General features: G+C 40.1%; 2 protein-coding genes across 5 annotated transcripts in view; one reads left to right on the top strand and one right to left on the bottom strand.

Moving 5' to 3' along the window:
* Nucleotides 1-2346, top strand: part of LRPPRC (leucine rich pentatricopeptide repeat containing) — an 87436-nt gene extending 85090 nt beyond the window's left edge. For both annotated transcript variants that reach the window (XM_064648379.1, XM_064648378.1), the window contains exons 37-38: nucleotides 401-543; nucleotides 1841-2346. In XM_064648379.1, coding sequence (XP_064504449.1) covers nucleotides 401-543; nucleotides 1841-1897 — 200 coding nt within the window. In that variant the 3' untranslated portion in view covers nucleotides 1898-2346. The remainder of the gene's footprint in view (nucleotides 1-400; nucleotides 544-1840) is intronic.
* Nucleotides 2347-5693: 3347 nt separating this feature from the next.
* ABCG8 (ATP binding cassette subfamily G member 8) lies at nucleotides 5694-27122 on the bottom strand. 3 transcript variants are annotated; one of them, XM_064648367.1, is made up of 14 exons: nucleotides 26895-27122; nucleotides 25360-25464; nucleotides 24464-24620; nucleotides 22271-22509; nucleotides 21733-21865; nucleotides 20373-20642; nucleotides 18332-18497; nucleotides 18149-18241; nucleotides 17629-17828; nucleotides 17425-17501; nucleotides 15814-16081; nucleotides 15149-15276; nucleotides 14479-14657; nucleotides 5694-6456 (listed from the first exon to the last, which is right to left on the bottom strand). In XM_064648367.1, the coding sequence occupies exons 1-13, from the start codon at nucleotides 26967-26969 to the stop codon at nucleotides 14520-14522; spliced, it is 2049 nt and encodes a 682-aa protein (XP_064504437.1). In that variant the 5' UTR covers nucleotides 26970-27122; the 3' UTR covers nucleotides 5694-6456; nucleotides 14479-14519. The 3 variants fall into 3 exon arrangements, with proteins under 3 accessions (XP_064504437.1, XP_064504436.1, XP_064504438.1); XM_064648366.1 differs by lacking the exon at nucleotides 5694-6456 and having other exon boundaries at nucleotides 12744-14657; XM_064648368.1 differs by lacking the exon at nucleotides 5694-6456 and having other exon boundaries at nucleotides 12744-14657; nucleotides 26916-27121.
* Between the last annotated feature and the right edge of the window lie 41 nt (nucleotides 27123-27163).

The following is a 27163-nucleotide window of genomic DNA, read 5'->3' as shown; positions in this document are numbered from 1 at the left end:
CTAGGCTGAATTTGGGTGGCTTATGTTTTAGCTTTTGTTTTTATTTTTTATCATTTGTGTGTTTACACTGTGCAAATCCTCCTCCTTTGTGGTTCCAGCACATGCTTGAAGGAACTGATTATCTAGCCTCAGGTGAAAAGGAATGGCTGTATGTAAACTGTCTGATGTAAATTGTCAGTAGGATACAAAGAATATCCAGAATATTTAGAATATTGTATATTAAAATATATAGATTATTAATATATAGAATACAAAGAATATCCAGAATATTTAGAATATTGTATATTAAAATATATAGAATGTGTTTTGGCAAGTAGTAGGAATGCATGACATCATGGAAGCAGGTGAAAAGAGAAGCAAGTAACCACTGGGATTTTTTGGGTTTTATTTTTTTCCTCAGAATTGGATGGGGATGTTGCATCTGCAAAGGCTGTGTATGAGAAAACAAAAGCAAAGAATATACAGCTGCATGAGCTATCTCTGAAGTCTTTAGCAACTTTTCTGAAGAAAGTAGGAGAGCCTGTCCCTTTCACTGAACCCCCTGTGAGTATTTCCTAATTAAGAAATAGATCTGCAGAGTTGCGTATGTTCAATGTTAGTAAAACAAATTGCATGAATAATTAAATAGGGACTGGGTCTGTGCAGAGACTCCTCAAAGGAGGTAATGTATGAAGTCCTGAGCGTTGTAGGAGCTATAGTAATCTTGCATGGGATTTGACTTCAGGAAATAAAACCTCTTGGGGCTTACGATATTTGAACTACCTCGTTGTTATCAGGCACTCATCTACAGGTGTACCTCTATCAAATTTCCTTGGGGCATTTATCTAAGCAATTGAACTTGAAAAGGCTTATAGAATGGGTATTTCATTAGCAATTAATGGCTTTTAGTTTTCATTAATTACCTGTTTTGTGTCCAGTACAAGTTGCTGCACTAGTAGGGTGGGATTATAGAACTGTAGGAATTACATTCCTATTGCAGTGTTGCTTCTTGCTGCCTGGCCAGCATATGTATGCAAATGTGCAGATATATGTTACTTGAGGGTGGCAAGTGGCATGATGCTAAATCTGTCAAATAGTTGTACATCTTTGGCTAAAAGTCTATTAGTACCATTTTTGCTAAGCAGATTTTAAAGACTTATTGTATTTTGCCTCTCAAAGCAAACTTCTAATTCCTATTTTCTCACCACTTTTTATATTCTAAAACAAATATTTTTCTATAGTTCTGTAAAGATCTGATTATATAGTGTTTCTCCACATTGCTTCATGATAAATATGATTTTCTTTTCGAATTTTGTAAAGGATTGGAAAAAATTTTGGCATAAAATATGTGGTTTAGCCTTTCAACAGCTATGGTGTGTTTTTCTGCAGCTTTGACATAATTTAGAATCTACTTATTTTTTTGACTGCGAATTTAAAACCTAGAATGTCTGTTTCTTGTATGTAGCTAGTGAAAATAAGAGTGTTTTTTCCAGGTCACTGAGATGATTCATTTTCTGATTTCCCTGTTCAATTTTTCTCTAATGCAGCTTGGTCTTTAAAAGCATCTCAATTTTTTTGACACAATTGCAGATTGCAGTTAAGAATTATTTTCATTTTAAAAATGAAATTGATTATATTATTGCATTTAGTAAGAGAAGCTTCATTATGCATTTTTGGCAAGGTTTTCCTTTTCCTTTTATTCACTCTCTCTGGTATTTCTCTTAATTATACAGACTTCAATACAGATCTAGTTTTGCATGACAGAGAATAACAGATTTTGTCAGGACATAAGACTTTGTTCAGAATTAGTAACTTTACAGTTGAAACAATGTTGAACTTGTTTATTCTACTCTATTTATAGGAGACATTCAAGTTTTATGTGGAAAAATGGAGGAACAGAAGACTGGAAGCATCATGAACAGACGGTTTTATGATTTAGTTGTTTATGAAATTGTTTAAATATTACATTCAATAAAAAATTTAAAAAGCATGTTGTCACGTGTAATTTTTAATTTAAATCTGTGACTAACAGCACTTTCCGTGACTGCAATTGATAGAAACATTCATTAATAGAAATGCTGTTAAAATTGCTGATGTTATACAAGATGCAGCCTTCTAGGATATTCCATTTTGGTGTATGATCTGCTATGACTTCTTCTGTCTTTCTGCTTGTGTTGATTTGCCAGATATGTGTATATCAAGAAGGTTGCTGGAGGGGTGTGTAACTGTAACTTAAGCAGACTGTCCTATCCTTTGTTGTTCTTTGCCCGGTCAATGTACTTTGGGGTGAAAGTATAAGGGTAAGGAACGTCATCTTCAACCTTCAGCTGTATCTACATAAAAATAAACACGTTTTTATAAGTTTTCTCCCATTTGTACTTTCTTGTGTTAAGTATCTCATTTGGGTGTTTGATATTACATGGAAGGAGACAAAATGCTTCCACCTCTTACACTGGCTTGTGTGTTGTAGTTCTGTCCATCTTCAATTCATTCTCATAACTCTAGGTCCAGTTAATTTTATGGGTACAAGAACTGCATACCCATGAAAACATGCCCTTTAAACAAACCAGTGCCCATTATTTGCAGGGTAGCAGTTTTTACTTGCTGGGAGACTGGTAGGCACACTTTGTTTGTACGAATGTGGGAGTGAAGTTATTCTGATGTTATGTTTTACAGTCTGGAGTTGTGTGGCCATGAAAATAAGATGCATATAAATTACAAAGGTGAAACAGTAAATAGAAAATACAGCCATTATCTCTGTGAATAATGATGGAAACTCTCATATGTGCACATTGGTATAACTAATGGAACACATTGCCTATGCAGTTCGAAAGCTTGTTTCTGTGCATTTCATAACTTTGTTTATTAATCTTTATATTTTCAACCTTATCTTAACCTTGTCTTTTTTAGGTTTTCCCATGTAGGCAAAATTAAAAATTCTTGTGTGCACACAAGGTTTTGGCAAAATGCTGCAAGACTCATAGTTTTGCAAGTAACCTGAATGTATCAAAGTTAAAAAAGAAATTAATACCTAATTTTTTTTAAAGTGAAATTTACAATTTAATCAACTATTTTATTGAAAAACACACAGAAAAAATCCTGCTGTACTTTAAAAATGAGATTTCACTAATCAGGAGCGGGGAGAATGGTAAATTTTGTGTTCCAGGCAACCAGGATGAATGCTAGCAGTGCCTGCTCCATCAGTGGTGTGGTTTTACAGTGACCTTCATCACTTCACAGGCATAGCTCAACAACATACGGCAGCTACGTGGCTCGAACCGTCTGGCACCCTTTGTTCCTGGGTTGTCAGGATAAGGCATTAACATTTGAAATCTCATTCATAGCCTAATGGTTGTGTGCCCTATCTGAAAGCAAGCCTAGCCAGGACTCAGTTTATTTCATTTCACAAATGGAGATGGTTCTTTTTTCTAAAGCTGCAGCTACATTACATGTGTTTCAGTGTAATAGCAGCATAATTGAAGACTGTGTCAACTAGTTGGCAACCCTTTCTCTAGTGCCACAGCTCTTGTTTTTAGAGGTCATCTCGTGAATCTCTCCATTTCACATGTTCCTGTAAATGGAGTCACAGCTGACTGTAACTGGAGGTAATGGGCATGTGTGCTGCTGGAGCTGAACTAGCACAAGGGATAAGGAAGAGAATATTACTTGGAGCAAACAGCAGGTCATCACAGAGGAAGTTAACAGCAGACCTGTGGATCCTAACTCCCTTTTTGACAAGGAGGTGGAATCTCATGTGGCTGTGGATCAGGCACTGCACCCATCAGTAGCCTGTGCTGTGATACCGACAGGTCATGTTTGCTGGCTGCTGCCCTCTGAGACAGAAAGCAGCACACAAGGCTGCAGCCAGATGCATGGCTGTGTGTTGCAGGTGCCCATGATGGGGTCTGACTGTGCAGGATTGCTGTGAGTTAGCATTTGCATTTTCCTTCTAGCTGGTTTCACTTGAATTCTACCAGAATCGTGCCCTATAATTGAATTGTTACAGTTGTGGAAATAGAAAGTAAATTTGACAGCCTGTAACCGAAAAATATAAATGAAATTTCTTCAGCTCCAAAATTGCCTTTTGAGTGTCCTCATGGGAAGTTATGGGCTGAGTGTGCTGGCTGCTGAGCTGGTTAAATGTCAATGAGGTGCTGCAGGAGCATGAGACCAAACAGAACCAGCGTTTCATGGCAGCAATGACAGGGCAGTGGGCAAAAGGACAAACTGATCATTTGGGATCACGTGGGAATTGCCCAGACCCATGAAGCCCTGTGGTGTAAATGGGAAGGCAGAGATAATTCAAAGGATGGGCTGCTGTTGTGTGATACTATTTCTGATTCCCTGTTCGAGTAAATGTTTCATATACAGTTAAGTGATGATATACACAGAGGAGTACAGTCTCTCCTGTCTTTAAAATGTGGGCCAGTGAGGGATTTGTGCCACTCTGGGACACAATCATCTCAGTCTGAAACAAGGTTATACTGGGAAGGTTTTGCGGAATCGGCATTTGTGCCAACTCTTCAAGGACACGCTTGAAGTGATAATATTTCTTGTGCATCGGTGTGCTGAGACTCAGCCATTTCAAGCATGAAGAAAAGTGCAGTTTAGAATGTTGGCATTTATTCACCAAATAAGTAGGCGGTTTCATTATTTCTTCATATTCAAAAAGAGAAACCTGCAACATGACAAAATGCAGAATGGCAGCCTTGTGAACTTGTCATGGTGATTTACTAGTCCAGATACCAAACGTACTCCATCACACTGACCATAGCATGCACCCCTCTAAAGCAGAATAGAATTATTTGCCACCGGCTAGTGCATAACTGGGATTGTGCAAGATCCAGACCAGGTGCAGTGTCTGAAATAGGAGCATGCCTTTCCAGAGGCCTCTGTGGGAAGCTGAGAGCCTGCTGACATGAAATGACCTGACGTGTTACTGTAGAAAGCAAATTGTGGGAGTGTGTATGTGTTTGCATAATCATGTGTCTTCATTGGGCTTGAATTGAGATGACTTAATCTCACTTCTCTGCCCTGCGCCACATTATGGGTTTGCCTTTTCCCCCACTCCCCTTGAGGCAGGGGGAGGAGGAAGAGACTTTTGGGGTGTCAAGATCAACATGGGAAAAGTTTCCATGTTCACCACCAATATAGTCATTTTGCAGCATGATAATTACATGCTGTAGTTTTATCCTTATCTACTAAAACAGTTCATTCAACTCATTGTCTCCTGAGACCCTTTTCTGTGGCAAGAACTGTAGCTTGGTAGGCTTGTAGCTGTCTTTAGACTTTCTTAATATGTACCCACTGTTGAAAATGGAGTAGCTGAATGCATTGTGTCTCTGGCAGTGAGAGTCATGGGGGTTTTATAGATTGAATGCCTGAGTCAGCAGGATTCCAGCTGCAGTTTACATGACAAGGGAGGATCATAACCATGCAGGTGGAATCACGAGTGCACATATTGACAGAGAAGCAGACTGGTAGTGTGTTCACTGGGGCACTACTGTATTTATTGCTTTTCTTGAATGCGTGATGCTTCCGGACTCCCCAGGAACACAGCAGAGGAGAAAGTGACAGAAGCGATGGATGTGACCAGGAGGTTTTGCTGTTCAATGTAAGAAATTTGTCAGCACCTAGAAGGAATGTCCAATTTCCTGCACCAGTTTATTGTTGCTGTAAAGGTGAAAAAGGTAAACATGTAAGAAAAAGCTGAGACTGTCATTGAATTTAGCCCTTTATTAAGCAAAGATTTCTCTGCATTTCTTAAAATTATTCTCATAATTTCTGTATAAAGTCAACTGCCAAAAGATATTTCCTTTCCAGAATGGCTTCAGCCTCTGGTGGTTTGCCAGTGCTTCTGTGAACCAATAATCAGAGGAAACCGAATATCCTTTTAAGTCATGGGCTCCTACTGAGACTGTAATTCAATGAGGGCATCTTTCTGAGTGTATATAGATCTATGTAGCTACAGGAGCAAAATACTGGGTTTCCCATTAGATATGGAAATAAGAGCAGATATGGAAGTTTGAGGTTCGAGTTTTCTCTACTGTTTCCTGTAATTAAGAAAATGAGATAATAGAAACTGTCTAGTGCAGTGCCTGCTATAGACGGGGGTTCCACATTGATCTACTTTTAGATAAAGCTATTAATGCAAGGTTTCTCTCTGATACTCCTAAACCTCTATATTGCAATTGGCTGATGCTTCACAATTTCTCACGTGATTACTCTTGAACACCATGATAAAGCAGTGGTATCTGTAGAATTGAGATTGCAGTGATTGCTACAGACCTCTCTGTAGCTCTGTGTTTGTCTTAATTTCCTTCAGCTGCAAGTGCCAATGAACTCAAGGTTCAGAAAGCAGCAAACCTCAGTCTCTCACACCGATGAGCCTTGACAACCAGCAGCAAGTTTAATTCTTGGTTTTGCAAGTAGTTTGCATCTGCTGTTCTTCCCATAGTCCAGGAAACCAGGGCAGATCTGAAAAGTGAAGTTGTAGATAAGAGATAAGTCTTGAGGGGAGGAGTAAAGGGTGGACTTTAAGATAGAAAACAGTTTGGACTGGAGAGAAAGTAGGTGGATGTGGACAGGACAAAGTCATCCTGGCCTCCTTTGAGGCTGGCAAAGGCAACTCTGAAATGCTTCTTGGGTGCTGGATTTTTATTTATGGGAGGTGGGCTGGGAAGAATGTTTGTCAAAGTATAGGACCACTGCAGAGGAACTCTGAAGGGATGGGAAGTATGGGCAAAATGCTGAAGGGGGAAGGGTGGGTATTGGTCCTGTGGGTCTCATTAAGATAAGTCCAGCAGCTTCATCAAGATGCTTAGGCCTGCTTGGGTTGGGAGTGAAGGACCATGAGGGAGCAAGGAGGAACCCTCAGCTTGTTGGCTGCTGTGGTCGATGACGCATCGATGACATCGATGTCCTTGGCGATGACCAAGGATCCTTGCCTTTCTTATGACTCCCACTGTCTCCTCTTCAACCACTTCTTGATGTTTGCTGGAGAAGAAGGCAGTGGCAGCAGCAAGGACTGTAAGGGTGTGTTGGCTGCTAAGCCCAGCTCAGTGAAGGACAAGGCCCTGAAGGACTAATGAGAGCTGCTGAGCCATACCTGGTCCACATGCCTTTCTACCATGGGGAGTCGGGATGGTACTAGTCCTGTAATCACACCTGCTTAACTGAAGGAACAGGAGCATCTCCATCTGCCACAAATACCAAAGGAAGTTTGTTCCAGCAGCAGCCTCTTCAACCTCTCCTCAAATTCAAAAGCAACTGTTAGGAGTAAGTGTGTTGTTAGTGTAATTTGGGGTTCTTCTTCTAAAAAGAAGTCTGAATACGGGACCGTGTGTGGCACTGGGACCATCACCATTTCTTTGCGTGTTCTGATACTGAGATTGCAGCCTGAGGTGAGGTTGTAACTGAAGCAACTGTGTCAGGTTGCTGAACCCACTACCTAGCCATACTCTGAAAAACTTTCTGCCTAAACCAAAAATAAATCATGCAGTTGCCCTTATTACTTGCAAAGTTCCCTGGGGTTTTCCTCCCATTAGTTTAGTTAGTAGCTTGAACAGTCTGTGTGAGGGGTTACTTAAACTGGGAAACTTGATCATCTCTAGCAGTTGCCCATTTTTAGGGCCCTTGGAACCCTTTGTAAATAAAATTACACTCTAAAAATTAGAAATACGATAGAAAGCATATGCTCATTGGAAAATCCAGTAGGAACCGTATATCTGTAGATGACTTAAACAAGGTTTTTGCTTTTCTTCATGATAGTATTGACACAGCCTGTATTTCAAACATTAATGTTCAGAGAGAGTGTGCTAGTAATATTGCATGCCACACCTGGTTCATGTTCAGCATTCCAGGGAGGAGCAAAAAACTCTGATCAGGTGTGATATCTGAAAATAAATATGTATATAATGTGAAAATAATTATTTTGAACCCTTAAGTTTTCCATCCTTTTTATATTTTTAATGACAGCCATATTTTTTTCAGCGCCTAAAGTACATATAAAATATTGTGCTCCTATTGTTTTTATGCCCAGGAATGCAATTTCTGTATTTGAGTGTCTTTCTCACTGTCATCAATAACATAAATTTGTCTAAATTCAGCAAGTAAAAACAAGGTTGAAAACTATGTTTTATACCACTAGCTGCAGGGGGCATAAAATTACGGTAATTTGTGGCTTTACTATTGTCAGTCACGTTCAAGGGTTTTTTCCAGTGGAAATTTATCACACGCCTGTCACTGAACATACTACAGAGCTGCAAGGCGTTTTTCTAGTACAAAGGCACTTAGAAATTCCCTAGGAAGTACATAAAGCTAAAAATATTCATTCACTTTTCTTTTGTCTTGCTTTCAGAAGGGACAAACCTGGAGCAAGTTTGTCCAGAGTGTTTGGCGGTGCTTAGCTCTGCTGTGACCAGACAGCACTCTCCTCTTGGTAACAACAATACCTGGCCAAAATACCTTTTTACATGAGTATTTGTAGGATTTGGGGGGGAAGGTGAGGAAGCTTGTGGTGAGGACAGCCAGAGCCACTGTGCCCAGAATTACTGTGGGACTGGTGGGACAGGGCTGGCTTTTTGCCTGTTCCCACGGGCCTGGAATGCCCCTGTCTGTCCACAGGGAATGGCAGCATGTGCCCCTATTCCTAAGAATTACAACCCAGAAAATTGATTAAATGATTCTGTTAAGTGGATGATAGTTTCACCTTTCTCAGCTGAGATCAGAGTCTCTTGGGGTGATGGCTACCACATGTTTGACCTCCAGCTTACCCACATGAAAATCCAGCGACTGCCTTGTGTAGCATAACATCCAGTACCTGGTCACAGCTAATAAGGGCAGCACGTGTCTCATTTTTCAGAGTTTTTGTGTACCACATTTTGTTGCTGCCTGGTTTGGAACTCCCATTTTTCGGCTTCATGCCTTTCTGCCGTCAGTTGAAGCACTGCCACAAGGTGATTAGCTATTTTTAACCAAGAGTCATAGAAGATTTGGGGTGTTTCTTAAGGATAATACTCAGTTCTTTTTGGGCAGTCTTCCCAGCATCGTGACTTGAATCATGAGAAAGACGATGTTTACTTGTGTCAGGCCAGAGCTGCTGGTGGAGGCTACACAGGCATAGGAGCGGGGGCTGTGATGTTTGGTATTTTTTCTTCTGACTTTCTCAGTGGAACATGAAGATTTTTTTATTTTCAAGAAGTTTTTGTAGTTGTTTTTTTAAACTCTTCCCCCAGTCCCCAGTAAATGAAAGTGAGCAAAGGTAGTGTCTTGAAGGCTGATGATGTTACCTGTTACCTAGTACAGTTGTATATTATTGCAAGGCACTGAGAGTTTATTGAAAATTTCCTGTTCTGTGCGTTTTGGTTTTGACAATTTGTGAATGTTTATAGATTTCCAATTGCTCTGCATTTGCTAGAAAATTTGGGCTAATTTGCTTGTTTACAAAATACAAATTTTTTTTGAGGTCTGTGGCATTGCTTGTTTACTCACCGTGTTGTTCTGGCCAGTCCATTAACCTTTGGGCCTCTAAACCCACTTGTTAAACATGAAAAAATACTGTGTTAGGCAGAAACAGTAGTGAGAAATGCTAGGAATCTTAGCAAAATCTGATCAGGTTCTTAAAGAGAAGCAAAAGGTAGATATGTGTTGTTGATGGAAGAAGCTGGTTTGGGAGCCATGGTGTGAGGATTGAGGGGTTAAAGTTGCAGTTTTTTAGCACTGGAAGCATTAAAAGTATCTAATTGTGACCATGAAAGCAAAATAATGCCAACAAAATTTGCAATTCAAAATAACCTTTAAGTTTGATTTAATGACAAAATAAATGTCAGCAAACAGTTTTATAATTAATTATATAAATTGGCAACAGCACTTCTATAAATTATGGATCTGAATTGCTTTTTAAATATTCCCTAAAAAAAATAAAAGCAATCATAGGCCTTAGTTGTGTGTGTATATACATATGTATGTAATCCATTCGTGCAGATACTTCTACATCTACGTATTAATGTGAACACACACTCATATATATGCTTTCTAAAGCTCGTCAGTTCTTAAAAGGGTTAAGCGGTTTAAAAATTACCTCAACCCACTGCTTAAACATTGTTGCCTTAATTAATAGCTGCTAACATATGAAGGGCTTGTCTTGGCTCTCCGAGTATAAAAAAAAAAAGTCAGCATGTCACAGAGCTCTGTGTACACTGTTTCTTGTCTACTGCCATTAAAATTAATCATTATGGCTAAAACCTGAAAGGTTTGTTATTTCTGGTCCAAGTGGACATACCAACACCTGCGATTTCTTACCCAAAAAATCCCCATGTGCACTGCATTGTCTGTGATTTATTTTTAAAAGAATTTCATGGAGTTTTACTTTTATTGAAAGGAATGGCTATTGATACTTGTTACTTATTTAGCATTTCTCAATGGATTTTGCAATGAACAAATATGAGACGAAACTTTGGGCAGCTACTTATTAATTTAGCTTAGCCATAATGAAAGCTAGTCCTTTCCCAAGGACGAGTTAAAAGTATTTTGGAGGACTGCCACTACCCACAAGCCAATATGTAGAGCAGTGTTTCTGTAATCCATTTTCCAGTGCTAAAAAAGTTTGTTCATTTGCCAAGTGGAGAGACCGCATAAACTTGGAGTGGAAATTGGGGAATATCTTCCTACCTCTGCCTGTATATAAAATACTTAAGTAATAATGACAGATTTGTCTTACCTGTTTCTTTACAGATCAGATGCCACCTCTAGAGGTACTGTAACAACACACAGTTCTGTTGTCCAGACAGTACTTTATAATATTTATGTAACCAGGAAAGATTTTTTTTTTTTTTTGGTTCTAAATTTGGTGAATTTTCCTTACAAATATTATTTTTGCTTGTATTTGATAGTCCCACTCCCCACTCTGACATGTCTGCAGACGGAAGCCCCATAGCTTGTTGCAGTTTTGTTGTGCCCTGGGCAGTTCAAACAGTAGTTGGACAAAACAACTTGGAAACCATGTGACCAGTTAAACGTGGTGCTATTTCAAAACCAGTTTTTCACTGAGTCTCCTGCAGGAGACCATGGCTTACAGCTGAGGAGTTCCTTTCTGAAGCTGGTCAGGGAGGATACAGGGAGAGCAAAGACATCAGTGGGTGAATCCTTGGGGTGGTGGCATTGTTGGACTAGCTGGCAGCTCTGCTCAAGAGGCACATCTACCTTAAGTTGGTAGCAAACTGAATGTTGTGTGTGGAACAGACAGTACAGTAAGTTTTGGGCAGTGTCTTCCTTGTGTTCTTTAGTGTTGAGATTGCTATGGACTGCAGCAACTCTGATTATGCTGGTACAGGTAGTGCAGACAGGAGGGCACAGCGAGCTGCTGCTGATACAGGCCAGTCAAAGGAAAAGGAATGGCTACTCTGAAACTTGGAGAGCAAAGCTGTACTGAAATTCAGTTATGACTTTTTAGCCTTGGTGTCGTGGTTTAACCCCAGCCAGCAGCCAAGCACCACGCAGCCGCTTGCTCACTTCCCCACCAGCAGGATTGGGGAGAGAATTGGAAGGGCAAAAGCCAGAAAACTCATGGGTTGAGATAATGACAGTTTAATAAAGAAAGCAAAGGCCATGTACACAAGCAAAGCAAAAGAATTAATTTACTGTTTCCCATGGGCAGGCAGGTGTTCAGCCATCTCCAGGGGAGCAGAGCCCCATCATGTGTAATGGTTGCTTGGGAAGACAAAATGCCATCACTCCAAAACCCCCCTTCCTTCTTTCCTCCACCTTTATATACTGAGCATGATGTCATACAGTATGGAATACCCCTATGGTCAGTTCAGGTCACCTGTCCTGCCTGTGTCTCCTTCCAGCCTCTCATGCACCCCCAGCTTCCTTGCCAGCATGTCAGTACGAAAATCAGAAAAGGCCTTGGCTCTGTGTAAGCCCAGCTCAGCAGTAACAAAAACATCTCTGTGTTATCAACCCTGTGTTCAGCACAAATCCCGAACACAGCCTCATACCAGCCACTGTGAAGAAAATTAACTCTACCCCAGCTGAAAGCGGCACACTTGATTAGAACTCGTGGGAAGATTCCTGTTGCCTCGCTGACCATTTGATTTTGCAGCAGCAGCAGCTCCACTGTGGAGGTGTGAGTAGAGGCCAAAGCATACAGCATGAGCTTCACTGGCTGAGAGATGCCTAATTCCCCTAAACCTGCACTATTTGCAACTCCTGGTAGCGCGAGTGGGGCAGGTTGTGTGTCATCCACCCACTCTTCCCTGTGCTCTTCTCTGTACACAGCCCCACAGCATGCTATTGTTAGGCGTGAACGCTAATTGCTGGTATTTCAAGGCTCCTACCTTCTTATTGCTAAAGCCTGTAACAATAATCACAGCCTATATTCCCCATCTCTCAGCATCAAGGAAACAAGATATGATCATAGGCAGTGTGCTAATGTAATTGTAGTATATAGAATATGAGCTTTTTCTATGTAAACAGAGGCCTGGCCACCTCCTATGATAGCTCTTCCTCCACTCCACATGCTGGCTGTTCCTCGGCTCACTGCTCAAGTCCCCATTATGTATACATCTACCCTTGTCATAACACCACCTCTGAAACACTCACACCGTTTGGTCCTGCTGCATAATGTTAAGAGGGTGGAATTTTAAATTGAAAAAGGCTGTTTAAGTAATGTCAGCAGCCTGACTAATTTCACAAAAGGAAGGAAATTCAAAGTTAAGGCTATGGTATATTCTTATCTAGATGCCTGAAGATTTCTGTGCATGACAATATGCCCCTAAAATTCAGAGCTGTCCCTTATGTCTTTAATTTCTCCCATTGTGTCTCTCCTTTTTTTTTTATTAAACATCAAAGTGAATTCACAACAGAGAGTCAGCCTAGAATTTAATCCTCTAAATACCTTGAAAATAGAGGTTTAGACTAGAAGTACCAATATATACCCTTAAAACTTCAGTGTAATATAAAAGAGATTCTAATCACAACAGATCATTACAAAGAAGAGTAAACCATTAAAAAAAAATTAAATGTCTTAAATATAATAAAAAGGAATAATTAAGAATCAAACAGGAAGCTGCTATTCTGACAATTTAATGATGCTGAATTGGACTGAAAGAATTGGCTTTGCCATTAAAAGGCAATGAAAATCTGATAATTTCAAAATGGCACTGAAATCAGATCAAGTGGGTTTTTTTGAAATCAAATACAGCAGAACCAGAAAGATATGGTAGAAGAACCTTGGAGTGTTTTGGATTCCTACTACTGCCTAGGGCTGAAGATCTTACTTTATCAGTCCTGTTTAATATCTTTAGACCGAGGTCTTCCTGGGAATATATTACCTCGTGGAATCTGTGGAAAGTAATGTGGCAGTCCTAACTGCCAAATTGAACAATAAAATATAGATGTTCTGTCATTCTTAATTCTTAAAAAAAAAGCCAAATCAAACCTTGGGATTTACATAACAGTATCTGGGTCATTATAGCCGATTACAGGAGGAGTTTTCCACTGTATGGAACATGTAAATGAAAGTCAAGTAGTCGATCTGCTTTGGGTCTCTGCATATAAGAACGGAGATATGCATCTAAACATTTAAAAGCAGCAAGCTAATCTTACAAAATGCTCACAACTGTACACCTAATTTGTACATGCACTTACTGTGACTGTGTGTGAATTATGCCCATTTATTTACTGATACTAATTTTCTGAGCAAAACTAGGTGCACAATTGCAAGCATTTAATAGATTGCATTGTTAGATTTTTAATTACTCAGGGGCAGGTTGGTATTTTCTACCTGAGAACCTTAGGAAGCAAACTTGGTGAATTGCTATGATTTGTACTGCCAGGGAGAAAGATGTTGTTAATAGCAATCAATTAGTATGTATTAGAAATAATTTTATTGTTATCGTCTCTACCTATTTTGGGCATCATCAGCATCTAACTGGAATATAAAGGCAAAGCTTTGAAATACATAAGGAATTAGAAATAACACAGAGTAGTTAACAGTTCTGTATTCCATCATTGCACATGTTCTCCTGAAGCACCTGTTAAATCTTCTGTGTTGCTTTCCTCTGTGCTGTGTTTGTGAGTGCTGAATGTCATATATGCCACAGAAAGTAGTGTTTCGATCCTTTTCTCTCGCAGTTCTTTGAATTAAGTATGTGATCACTATATGTTCAAACATTATATACTAAAATATCAGCTCTTACAATGTGCAACGGGTCCTTTTAAATCGGTCGCCCATAGCTCAGAATATATCCCGGTGTGGAGAACTCATGTATGCCTTGTCACCTATGAAAACCGTGTGTCAAGCAAACAAAAAGCCCAAAGCCCACCCCGAACCCCCAGCCCAGGCTGAAGCTGCTGTCCGTGGCAGCCTAGCGGGGCGCACAGCCCGCATCCCGACTCCTGGGGTTCTGCTGCCATCCTGTGGCAGCCGCGCTGCCGGCGCCCGCCTCTTCTGGGAGGCTGCCGGGGGGACCAAAATTGGGCTCGTTCTTCCCCTACCTTCCTGCAAGGGACGCTGTCACCTGCTGCCTCCTCTGCTGTTACCAGTCTTGGGTTGATTTCTGCTTGATGAAGCGCAGAGATAAATAGTATAAAAGCAGGAAGCTGCAAATGATACCAATGAGGATGAGGTAGCTCACGTAGAGAGGATGGGAGTCCAAGTCCAGAGACTGAATGATCTGTAATGACCAATGACACAAAATTGGGAAAAGGCACAAAATTTTCATGCTGGATCTGTGAAGTGTATTTTACATGTGAGTTCCCTTGGCCCATGCCATCTTTCCCCTTGGTTTCCAGCTGGATGTATCTTTCAGAGTTGTTTGATAGCAGGTTGCAGCTACACTATTCCTATTTCAGAGGAACACAGTTCAGCTTCTGAACAGTTTCAGCAAGTGCATAGTTGGGTTTTGTGTAGAAAATAGTGGCCCACGATTATTTTCTTTTTTTTTTCTTTTTTTTTTTTCTCTTCCACTAAAAGAAAGGCATATGAGTGACTGCTATAGGGACATCTTTAAGGACAAATTTACAATATACTAAGTGTAACATGACTTCACACATTGATTTGGCATTTGCCAAATTTGAGGCCTACAACATCCATTTAAATATGACAGACTTTCCACCTGTTGTGGAAACAATTAAATGTTTATAACAATTTTTGTTACTGACTTACAAATTTCCCTGGTATTTGAAAAGTAGTGTTTCCAACAGTCATTTCATATTTCCGGTCAGTGAACTGAATTTGCATCATTCCTTGAAAATTCCATCTGAGGAAAGAGATTTTAGAAACCCAAAAGGGAACTGAAAAAAAAGAAACAGAACGAAAGAAATTGATATACATACACAAAACTTGAGATCTCAAAAACTACTGTGCTACTGCCAAATACAGCAGCTTTGTCTCATTTCTTGACAGCCAGAGGCTGTAAACATGTAGGAGTTTGTTATTGGACAAAATAGCAGATATACTTTACGTTGTTACATGGAGATGGGAAGTGAGGAGTAAGCTAATATCCATATCCATCAAACTCCTACTGTCAACTAAGTCTTCCTGGAGCTCCATCTTCGTCTTTTGAATACAATTCTTTTTACTGAAAAGTTTGGCAACCACATAAGAATCAAGCCTTTCACTAGTGCTTTTTTGACCAAACTTCTTTTTCCCTCATTTTCAGATGGAGAAACTTATATAAAATGAATGACTCCACTGTCACCATCCAAGAAGATAATTGCAAAGGTAGGAGTAAAGCTGAGTTTTCCTGCAGCATCACGACAACTAGTCAGTGATGAAAGCCACCGATGTTTCCAAGCCAGTTTGGAGGAATGGTGGGAGCTTTGTCTCACCTGTCCAGAGACCTTCCAGGCTTATCACAAAACCACCACTCAGGTAGAACGATGTGAAAAGGACGTTGCCAAGGAAGGCCGAGAGCTGCAAGGTCGGCAGCAGCGCTGCCACCCAGAGTGCCATGGCACGGGCACTGTACACAGCCAGCCACACCGAGAGGAAGTTCAGCAGGAAACGCTCTGGTTCAGGAATGAGGTTTGCCAGCCAGTAGATGGGAACTCCATAAATTATAACAAAAGCACAGTGTTCTGGAAGCTCCCCCAAAATCTGGTCAGGGAGAAGAAAAATTAAATAAAAAAAGAGAATTTGTTGAATGATAATTACAAAACCACGTGAGATGTGCCCTAATGTACTTATGGACTTCTTATAAAAATTACAGGAAATACTCCCCTAGAACACAATCCTCTCCCTGTTAGGGGTTGTCAATGACATGCAAAAACAATCCGCAGCAGAAACTGAAATCCACGCTAGTTTTTTCTCCAGTTGTGACATTGCCTGTAACTAATTGTTAAATGGAGAGGACTCCTGTTATAGATTAGAGGTCTTGTTTTGTTACAATTCGGGCAGTTTCTAAGAATTTATGACACTTTCCCTGAGAACTGGTGTGCTTGATAACAGCAATACTGTGCCTGACTCATGGCTACTGTATTTGCCCCAATTTGGTTGAACCTAGTGTTAGATCAAATTTGAGACAAATTTGGCTGTTGGTCCATTCCCCACCTTGTCCCAAAGGCAGTCCAGTTAGCAGCTTAGTTTGTTGTAAAACAAAAGCATAAATAGGATTTTCTCAAATATGTGAAGAAGTCTATAGAGAGCATTAGTTGTTCCTAAGAGGGTTGCTACTATCCTGTAATACTAAGGTTGTAACAAATTACATCGATTTCTCTGTGAATAATGTGCAATCTTTGTGACACAATGCAGAGAATATTTTTCTCTGGCAACCACTAATAAGCATTTAAAATCTTGTGCAGAAATGGAAACCTAAATTACAGATGCCATGGCAGGCAGAACTCATCTAACAGCGGCAACATCACAAAGAAGGGATTATTCTAAACCCTTGTGAAAAAGAGAATGTAATTTTTTAAAAAAGTTCTAAATTTAATTCCAGGAACTCTGGCTCTTTATGCACTTAATACAGCTTTTTTATCTCTGACCACCACAGGCCCAAACTACTACTGGAAACATCACAGTTTGTAATTTCTGTTTTACCTTTTCTTTAGCTTTTGATGCAAATATTTTGTTTTACAGATCAAGACATGTAAGCAAACTTTCAGAGATGCTTCAGTGAATTATGCAGGTATGTAAAATTGCCTAAGCCTTCAAATTTGGGTTTGAGATTTCTTAAATTTTGGCCAAACAGCCTAGCGAAAGATTCTTCTTTGGCTTCTCTGGTGTGGGATCTCAACCATGACTTATGGCAACAGATCTAAAGTAGTGTGAGGTTTAATCTATTAATGTCAAGGAAGCAAGAACGATAGCCTTAGCTGGCAGACACAAAAGAACAAAATCTGATATGAACGTGATTGTTTATACAACAAGTCTTTGATTTGCTTGTGGTTTTTTAATGTTCAAGACAGCTGTTTGTATTTCCTGGCAACAAAACCAGTTACCTTAGCAAAGAAGTATGGGCTAACAGAGTACATTCCACCTTCCAAGTCATGATAGAGCATTGCTCTTTCTGAATGGCCTGCAGAGTAGGAAAAAACAGATTGTTTTAGGCCTTGGGTTGTATTAATAAGTTTAATTTTTTTCATTAATTTAGGAATCTTCTGATTTTGATTGCTTATAATGTTTACAAGAAAACTGACACTTACATTTGGCAATAACATCCAGAATTATTGTGAATGGGATTAGGGCACCTATCATGTACAGCAGTGCTGTTGTGTCACGAATAGAGAGTCCATCTTTGTCATGGCCATAGTACAAAAATCCAATTAATAATGACATAAGAAGGGCCTCAAGTCCATGGATTAGTAACGTTGAAAGGTCTCGGAAGTCATTGGAGACTTGACGACTAGGAAAAACAGCAACATTGACTGTAAGATACAGTACTTAATAATGCCAGTCACGTTCAGAGACATTGCCCCAAACACTGTTAAAATCAATTCATGGAACTTGCTGACTTTGACTGTGGTGGGAGTTGGGCTGCCTCTTTCTGTAAAGGCTTTTACCTAATCAAAGCTTTGAAGCATCTGTAGCCACTGAGTATTTCAGGCCTGAAATGCTGAAAGCTTGAAGGAAGGCAGTGGATATGGGACATTTTGTGCTTCTTTCTTGTGATTTAAAATGCAAATGGGCATGATACGTAACTGTTTATGCTGAAGAGAAGTTTACCTTAATAATACAGTGAACTGCTTTAAGGCTCCTGGTAACTGATCACTTGAATGGTGAGGCATGTTGATAGCCTCTTCTGAATTTAAATGGGACCTGTCCAAAAGAAAAAGAGAAAAAAAAATTTAAATTAGCACAGGCTGTAGCTATTGTTTCAGATCCTCTGTATGACACTCTTTTCTTTACCTTTGGTTGCTGACCGTGGTCACAACATTGTCTCCTTCAGTAACTTTCCATAAGAAGTCATCGAAATGTTTGACTTTTTCTAGGAACAAGTTGGCAAGAGTATTTGCTCTTTTTCGGCTTTCCATTTCCTTTTCTGCAGTTTGTTTATCGATACTGGTCAAATCAACTGCAAGACATTACTTGATGTAAGTCCATATGTTATAGAAGTGATAACTTTATGATGTGCTTAGAATCAGGGATTTCACTGTGAACAGATAGTACAACCTGTGTACATGCATTGACTTACAATAGTTAGAACTTTATCAGTTACCTTAGGCAGTCAGAGATGAACGGATTGTTCATGTGTGTATTTCTTACCTAGTGATTCAATGAATCACTGAGAGATTTCATAATTGCTTATTATAATATTATAAACTACTATTTCAGATTTGTCGCAATTTCATAGTGCCTTGAGAGGAGTGCTGAGAAAAAAAGCTATTTGAATTTCCTTCCTGGTGTGTAGGCATTTACAATCTTTTATGTGACTTTGACTTAAATCACATGTTTCTTTCTTCATCTGAAAAATTACAGTTATCATCTTATTTGTATCTTATGGAGGTGCCATAAACTTTACCAGATATTGAGAAAGTCCAAAAGGGGTATTATCTAAGGACAACATAGAGAGACAGTAGTTGACTTAGCATTGTTTTTTTACTTAACAAAATTATTTTTTTAAAAATCTAAACTTATAGTAGTATTTTCCCATGTTGACCTTCAATGTAGACTGACAATACCCGATGTTTTGCAGATGCTTTCTGAGAGAACTATCGCTGCACACTTCCTGATTCCTTGCATTGGGCTGATCATCTCTGTTCAGCCACTCCTTAGCAGGAGTCCACCAGAAATTAGTTCAATCTGCCCTGTCTTCCCTTCTAGCATGGTCTCCTGTTTTTCTATCAGACACACAGCCAGCATTTGTGTGTTTCCATCATGTGCTCCTTCTTGCTGTGGATCCTCTGCCATCCCGTCCTATTTCCACCTTCCTGCTGCCCATATTTCTTTTCCTATGGGTGCTGCCTCTACGTATTGCAAAAAGATCTTCCACCTCCCTCTCTCATCCCTCCCTACCTCTGTGTCGTAGGGATTTGTAACCGCAGGCAGCAGCTACAAGTTTGTCCAGGACTGCCTCTCCATTCCCCTCCAGGGGTGCTCAAGCCTTCCTCGAGGCTGTCCTTGGCTGAGGACTGCTCTGAACCCTGATGGTGACAAAGGTCTTTTTGTAGGGCTTGACAGCAAATTTAACTTCTGTTTATCTCTGCACAGCTGACGTTGCTTGCCACATAGGCACAGCTGAAGAGGTTACTCCAGAGCACTCACTGGTGTCTGTGTGAGGTTTCCTGGCCAACTTGAGTGCAAAGACCTAAGGGCTGCAACTGAACCAGCCTCTGTTAAGAGATTCCCGCCCATTAGATTAAGAGGGTCAGATTCCCTTTCCACGTTGCAAAAACCAGAAGAAGAATGGATTTGAAACCATGTAAACTTTCTTTGAGGAGTAAAAGGATTGCTTTTTTGGGTTAGCTTTTTCTCCCTTCTGGTGTGCTCTGTTGGGCAGACTTCTCTTTCCCATTTACTGTTCCAGGTACATATTATTGCTCACTCTGGGGAAACTAGCTTCTACATTTCTTGATTGAGAAGTCAGAGAACTGGCTACAGAAAGCAATTCATCAGTCTATCTGTGTCTTTCCCAGTCAAAGTTTCAACCAGCTAAAACATGGGGTTAAGTGTGCTAAACATGTGGAGGAGTTGCTATTGCTATACCTGTCAGGGTTAGAAGGAGGATTTTTTTAAAAATTGATTTTGTCCATACATATTGTTTTTCTTACATTTTCTGTACTGAGAAATAGGGATCTCATTAAAAATGGAACTTGCTGCAATATTGATTTGAGTCAGTTATAAGACATTTCTAAGACAGTTATTGTCTACAAAAATCAATGTTAGTTAGACAATTATGAAAGCAAGTAATTTCCAGTAACCTTTTTTTTTGGCAGTGCTTGATACTGACCATAGAAATCCGCAGGATTGCTGTACCTTGGGCAGGGGTAGCCTAGTTCTGTGAAATACTGGACCATGTCTCTAGCTGTTCCACAATAGGCAGTGAGTCCAGAAGTCATCAGAAGAACTAAATCAAACAGTTGGAAGATATCTGACCGAGGCTGATGAAGTGAAAGAAGAACCAATCTGTTTCCCCTGGCCAGTCTGGATAATGTTATCACGAGGTTATGTGCAGTAAAACTGTCCAGTCCAGATGTGGGTTCATCAAGTATGAGTATTCCTGCCAAATACAATAAGTTTAGCTGTGGAAAGCAGCATGTTTGATTTGGAAAATATGTTCTAAATGAAATGGTGCTAGTGCATGAAATATCACTGATTATTTTTAAATTTAAAGGAAAAAAATATATTCTTTTACTTCAGTACCAGCGCATTTATTCCTGAGCATCACTTCTTACAAAATAAAAAAATCTTTTGCTTTCTCCATAATTACAAAAATATAACCCTATACAAGCAAAAAATGTTCAAATCCATTTCCCAGTGAAAAAACTGATGTCAAATCTTGCTTAACAAGACACTCAGTCAGGTTAGTAGTGCTTTTGATATATATAAGATCAGATAAGGGGTTCAATCCAGCAAAATCAGCTGTGGATTTAGCCTCTTATTTTGCTTCTATTGAAGACAATGGAAGTTTCTAGTTCACCTGCTGCATGAGCCAGCCATGTCAGTGAGTTGCACAACACTGCAAGGACTGACTATACAGCCAAGAAAATTACCTTCCCTGTGAATACTGTACATGTAAATGGGGGCTGGGTCAGAGGAAAGGAAAACAATGTCCATGTTACAATAGGCCAGCAGCCTTCCAAAATAACTTGTGGTATGTGGTCAGATAAACAAAAATGTTACACTGGTATGCACAGACCAGAACACTGCTTGAGGGTAACTTCAGGCAACTTTAGTAGTCTTTGTGATGGTGGGTGACAGCGGTGGGTGAAGCATCCCAGGGGGGCTCTGCCTTGGTCTGTTTCCGCTTTTCCATTGGCCAAGGTGACAGAAACACTAGTGGGCCAGCTGCTAAAAAACACTCTGTTTACAGAATTATTACTCTAATAATCACAGTTTTATCTGTGATCAGCAATGATTTCAATTTAAGCAAATGGACCAGCATTCGGTCGCTGTGTCTAACTGTGCTGTGGAGAGGTAACCTCTGGCAGAGGGTGGTGCCAGGTTAAGTGCTCTGAGTATGAACTCCTTAAGCTGCCCCTGGGGCAGTGTGTCTGACCGTTCCCTGAAAGCTCCTGTCTTCATTTACTGCCCCATTATCCCCGGGTGGTCCGTGGTAGGCACGAGGAAGGTGTCAGGGTTTTGCTCACCCGGGTTCCAGAGCAGCTGCACACCGATGCTCACTCTCCGCCTCTCGCCTCCCGAAACGCCACGGAGGAACTCGTTCCCTACCCTGGTGTTTGCACACTGGCGCAAGCGCAGCTCTGCTATGACATCTTCTACCTGGGGCATCCAGAGGGCAACAGAAAGAAAGCAAGTGTTCATTTGGACACTCGTGCATAGATAAAACTGAAAATAAGATGAACGTGGTTAAAATTTGTCTGGATATTTCAGAGCTATATGATCAAGGGACACTCTTGATTTTAGAGATAACATTAAAAAAGACTCAGCGATCAAAAATTTAGTTCGTCTTTCAGCCTCTGTAATGCTTTCTCTAGATTGTCATTTTTTATGAGCTTTGGAACAATTGCTGGTTTCTATCTTGAAAGATGAAAAAGGTGTATAATTCATAATCTACATGAAAAAATATCAGATTAGCTGTTCTGACTCCAAACACACAGGATCTCTTGGATAATTCCTGTCAGACACATTTTTGACAACTTTACTTTTTTCCAGCAGCTTAATTACCCTTTTTTTCCTTTGTGAGTCTGAAAAAAACTTCGGAAGGCGCAGTTTGGCAACGAACAATAGTGTTTCTCTGACAGTCAGGTGGGGGAGCAGTCGGTCATCCTGCCGCACGTGTGCTATGCATTTCCTAACAAGCTGGGGAGTGCTGGGTTCGTTGTTGATCAGGATTTGACCAGACTTGATTTTGCCTCCATGATCCCGGCAGGTTATCACGTCAAGCAAGGATGTCTTTCCACCAGCTAGAAAAGTCAAAATTGAAAATTAAATTAATTCCCAAGGGATCATTTTGAAAAATGGTCTTGTCACAGACAGCGGATAGAAATTTTTGTTCCTTAGCGTCTCTTACACAACACTTCCTGCAGTTTTTCCAAAGCCACAGGGACGGAATGGTCTTCAAAGAAAATAATGACTATAAATTCATGTTCAGGAAATCTCTCCCCTCTGGACTGGAGTATGGGGCTCTAACCCTTGTCATTTCTCAGCAGAATTGGGAGGTTGGGCGTTGAGGGTGGTTCCATGAACACAAGAAGAAAGATCTCTTTGGTTACCTCTCTTTCACTTTTGAAACATAGGTGACAGGTGGTGTCTTGCCCTGGCTGCAAGGCTGACACCCAAATGCTAAGCAAGAGCTTTCTTTGTGGAGGGATTTGTGAATTCAGATGCAGCAGCTGGATCAGCTGAACGACTAAGGTGCTGAGTGATTATACAGACAATAAGAACCTTAATCACGATTGAAATAAAAATTATTATGACTTAAATAAGACAAAAAGACAGTTAAATAATTAAGAAAAGCTGGCTCATAACCAGAGGTAGGAAAAGTAAAACAATGAAAACAAAACCTGATTTGGAGTTAAATAGCAAATGAATTTTTCCTTTTTGCTGTATGATACTGTATGTAAACACAGAGAGCTCTCTTATTATGATTATATGTCATTTATTTCTAGTCTCCCTGTTGAAAGATTAACTCCACACTTGTTTCTTAATACATACATTTTTAAAAAAGAAACCCATCCATCTGTAAACCACATATTGCTCTGTTTAAGAGTGACATATTGATTGCCATTGACAATGTGAAACTCATCAGCAGTTTAATCCATTTTATTAAGGCATTTGATGAAATAAATGATAAACAGCTTTTGAAAATAGTTTGACTAGTTTGCTGAAAGGGGTTTGTGCTCAGTATATGTTATCTTACAAAGGTGGTATATATATAACTTTTTATGTTATTTCATCACAAACTTTTCCTTTTATTTTTGGGAGAATCTCTAAGGTACAGCTTCAATTACATTAAGGATATGTAGTAAGAAAAAATTCCCATGGCAATAGGGAAGAAACACCTCTTTTTGTAGAAATAAAGTTCAAACTTTTTGGCAAATATGCCTTATCTTTGATAGAGAGCATCTTCACTGAATCACTGAGATACATAAGAGTCTAGTGGAGACACAGCATGGAGGTTTTTCCCTCAAAAGTAAAGTACTTTTTACTTCAGTTTAACACATCATCTGTCTACTTCTTATCTCCCTAGATGAGCTTAGACTCAATTGAACATATGGAGAAAAGGCCACCTCTCCATTAGACAACCTCACCTTGGAGAAGATTAGACCAGTCCCACCAGAAAATGAAGGAAAAAAAGAAAAAGACGTTGTAAAGCAGAGACCCCAAACAAAAGTGGAACTGTCTTTTCTTCTCTGTAAGTTTCTCTTAATTAACACAAATGCAATATTTTGTCCTGTTAGAATTGTTTCAATCCAAAGGGAATTCCTACTTATAGCTATGCAAGTTGGCATTGATCTTTCTTCTGGGGTCTGTCCTCATTTGTCTGCTTTGTTTTCTGGGTAAGACCTGCAATTGGCCTGTTTTGAATCTGAGCCATGAAGCTGATTCATGTCCAGCAGATCTGGGGCTTCAAGGCCACAATTATGACAATACCCCACTACACCTCAGGAAACAATTAGCAAATATGTAGAAGGCATAACAAAATTGGGTTTGAAAATCAATCTTAAACCCAACTCCCCTCCTCCCTGTGGTATCATTCTTTGTTTCCTCATAGATCATGTCACTGAAAGAATGTATTTAAGTGACACATTGCCAATAGTTTTTTCCTCAACTAGATTTTGACATTAAAAAAACTGCTCTTGGCTGTGTACATTTTATCTGAGAGTTGGTCATATCCTGAAATTTGTTTGCTCTTACCAGTGCTTCCTATAATAGCCAGCATCTGACCACTTCGAACTTTTAAATTCAGATTCTGGATTATTGGCACACGAGAATGGGGATCCGATTTCCAGGTCCAGGGCATTTTCATCTGTGCAAGGTTTTCATACCAGGGAATCTGGGATGCTGTGTTAACCTAATACAGAAATAAACAAGTCCCTTCAAGCAATAAACTATTTAGCAACAAATATCTTAAAAGTTACGATGTTACAAGCAAAGAATATCATTGTTAATCTTCAGATATACATGGAAAGAAGTTCTTTTGCAGCCATCTATGGGTTTTGTGTTTTGCTTCTCATTCCGTTAATCACTAAATCTATCTCTGTTCTCTGTTACTTTGGAAATTTATTGCTATTGTAAATTTTAAATATTTAAAAATCTTAATGTAATTTGAAATTCTATTAAACTGAAAATTGTGAAATCTACTTCAGATGCCACGGTGGCACAAAGGCGATGAAAAATTTCACTGGTTCCTTGAAATCCTCCTTATTAGTCATCCTCTCTTCGTCTCCTTCCACACACTCATTTTTGCCAGCCAGGGCTCCCAACATCGCTAGCCTGACAGAAAGTCCCTCTGCCCCAACACTCAGAGGAATCATTTTGCTCAAGACTGAAAAAAAGCAGAGCTTAGAAACAGATCTTTCTTTCTGTCTTACCCCCTTGCTTTACTAAATAAATTTACAATGGAGGGGTTAGTCTGCTGTCAGTATTGCAGCCAAGAGTATGATTCTACTCACAAAACCATGTATTTGACTGTGCAACAGTTGTGTGAACTTTTTCGACTTTGTTTGGCTTTTAAAACGGCTTGTGTATAGAAACAGGCACTGCTGGATATGCTTCCTGCTGAAGGGAGGTATTTAAATGACAATTCTTACCTGGTAATTGAGTTCTTTGACCTCGAGAACGTTTGATTTTCCACTGTATGTGAAATACAGACTGTTATCTTCTTCAGAGGAAAAAATAGCATCCTGGGACTTGGTCTGGAAAAGTTGTTAGGTTAATTACAACAGTTAATTACAACAACTAAAGTACTGTTAAAATCTGAGTTCAGAAAAGACAAAGCGCAAAGGTAAATATATTTATGGAATATAACAATATTATTGATGAGTTACTGTAGTGCAAAAGTCTGAGGGGTTGAAATAAGTTATCTATTATCTGTTAATCAGTGTGAAACGTACTTTGTTCTAGTGACATGTATGAGGGCCAAAAATGCTGTGCTGTGCTTTTCTAGTTGCTAGTTTAAAAGCGGTCATTCAAAATGGAGATAAATGTCATGTCAGTATAAAGAGATTAGACTCTTTCTTTTTTTCCTTTTTTTGAGGAAAAAAGATATAGTGCTTCAGCAGTGTCAGTCTACTTGACCAAAATGGTGCATATAGTTATGGCAGCTAAAAATTAGCTGCCATACATAAAAAACTTATGCCATACATAAGTTATGGCAGCTAAAAATTAGTGTTCACTGGAAGTATATCTGTTGTTGAATTCCACATGGACTCAAACTTGGAGAATTTGTGAACAAGTGGGTATACAACCACAAGTACAGTCTCTTTCTCCTCTTTTGTTTTTTAAATTTACAATTTGTCAACTGTGGAACTTAGTGTTCTGAGGTATCAGTTAAAATAACAAGAGTCTCTGCTTGACTTGGTTAACTTTTTGCATACATCTGCAATTATGAAGTTGTTGCTGAGGCAGCTTTCTGGATTTGGGTGTAACTCTGTGTGCATGCCTGCAGTTTTTACTCCAGACAGCCATATCTTTCCCGAAGCCCTGTGCTTTTCCTACGAGTCAGACTCATTTCTAGCCAAGGCAAACATACCTGTTCTCTGTGTAGCAGACCCTATCCAGGCCTGTGGTATCTTTGGCAGCTGGTGACCACGATCTTAGTGTGCACCACATACCCTCACAGCAAAAAAAGGCTGATTAATCTTTTCAATCTAGATACAGTCTAGATAGCAGAAAGCAATGTCACACCAAGCAGCCTGAAAAGCCGCATGAAAGCCCTCCAAGCTCCTGCTACTGCCAAAGCACTCTGTGCTCTTGCTTATGTTGAACCTAATTTTGAAAACAGGTGCTCCCCAGCAAATGTGGGTATCAGTCTGAAGGCATATCCTGGGAAAGCCGGTCCAGGCCATGCTGAGGGGCTTTCTCCTCCATCTACATATTTGGAGATCGCCCCTCTCAGTTCCACCACTGTGGCATCTGAGCACCGGCCTCATCCTCAGTATGCTCTGGTGGGGGGTGTGGACACTTTCTGCTCCCCATTTCAGAGCTGGATGAGCTGAGGGCTCACCAGCTGCAAAAGCCCTGTGGGAAGGCTGCCTGCCTGCCTCTCCCAGTTCTCAGCAAGCGCTGTAGCTGCAGAAAGCTGAGCCCATCAGGTCCCTCCCAACTCCCTGCAGGTCTCACTCACTGGCAAGCCCTTGAATGTCACCTGGCTCCAGCCGGCATCATCCAGAGAGACATTTTCAGTGGTTTCCTTCATCATGGTGGTGGAAGGTCTCACTCCTTGCAGTGGTTTGACTTGTCTCTTTGAAAGAAATCCTTCTCCTCTTGGTTTGGAACTCAGTCCTTTCCGGGCACCTTCACTGCAGCACCATATCTCCTGGCATGCTGTGTCTCTGCAGCTGGCATGACCTCGTGGACAGGGAAATATTCCCCTCCTCTGGGACAATAACAGCT

The sequence above is a fragment of the Pseudopipra pipra genome, chromosome 3 (genome assembly GCF_036250125.1).
Source record: "Pseudopipra pipra isolate bDixPip1 chromosome 3, bDixPip1.hap1, whole genome shotgun sequence".
Lineage (NCBI taxonomy): Eukaryota > Metazoa > Chordata > Aves > Passeriformes > Pipridae > Pseudopipra > Pseudopipra pipra.
This window is presented reverse-complemented; position numbering and strand designations above follow the sequence as displayed.

Bases quoted from the DNA above. Each gene is read 5' to 3' on its own strand.
- ABCG8 (XM_064648367.1), bottom strand. From the start codon at position 26,969: ATGATGAAGGAAACCACTGAAAATGTCTCTCTGGATGATGCCGGCTGG. The intron at 24,621-25,359 runs GTAAGAATTGTC...TTTCTGTATTAG, and splicing joins TCAAAGAACTCAATTACCAG to GTTAACACAGCATCCCAGAT. The intron at 16,082-17,424 runs GTAACTGGTTTT...CTCCCTGACCAG, and splicing joins GCCCATACTTCTTTGCTAAG to ATTTTGGGGGAGCTTCCAGA.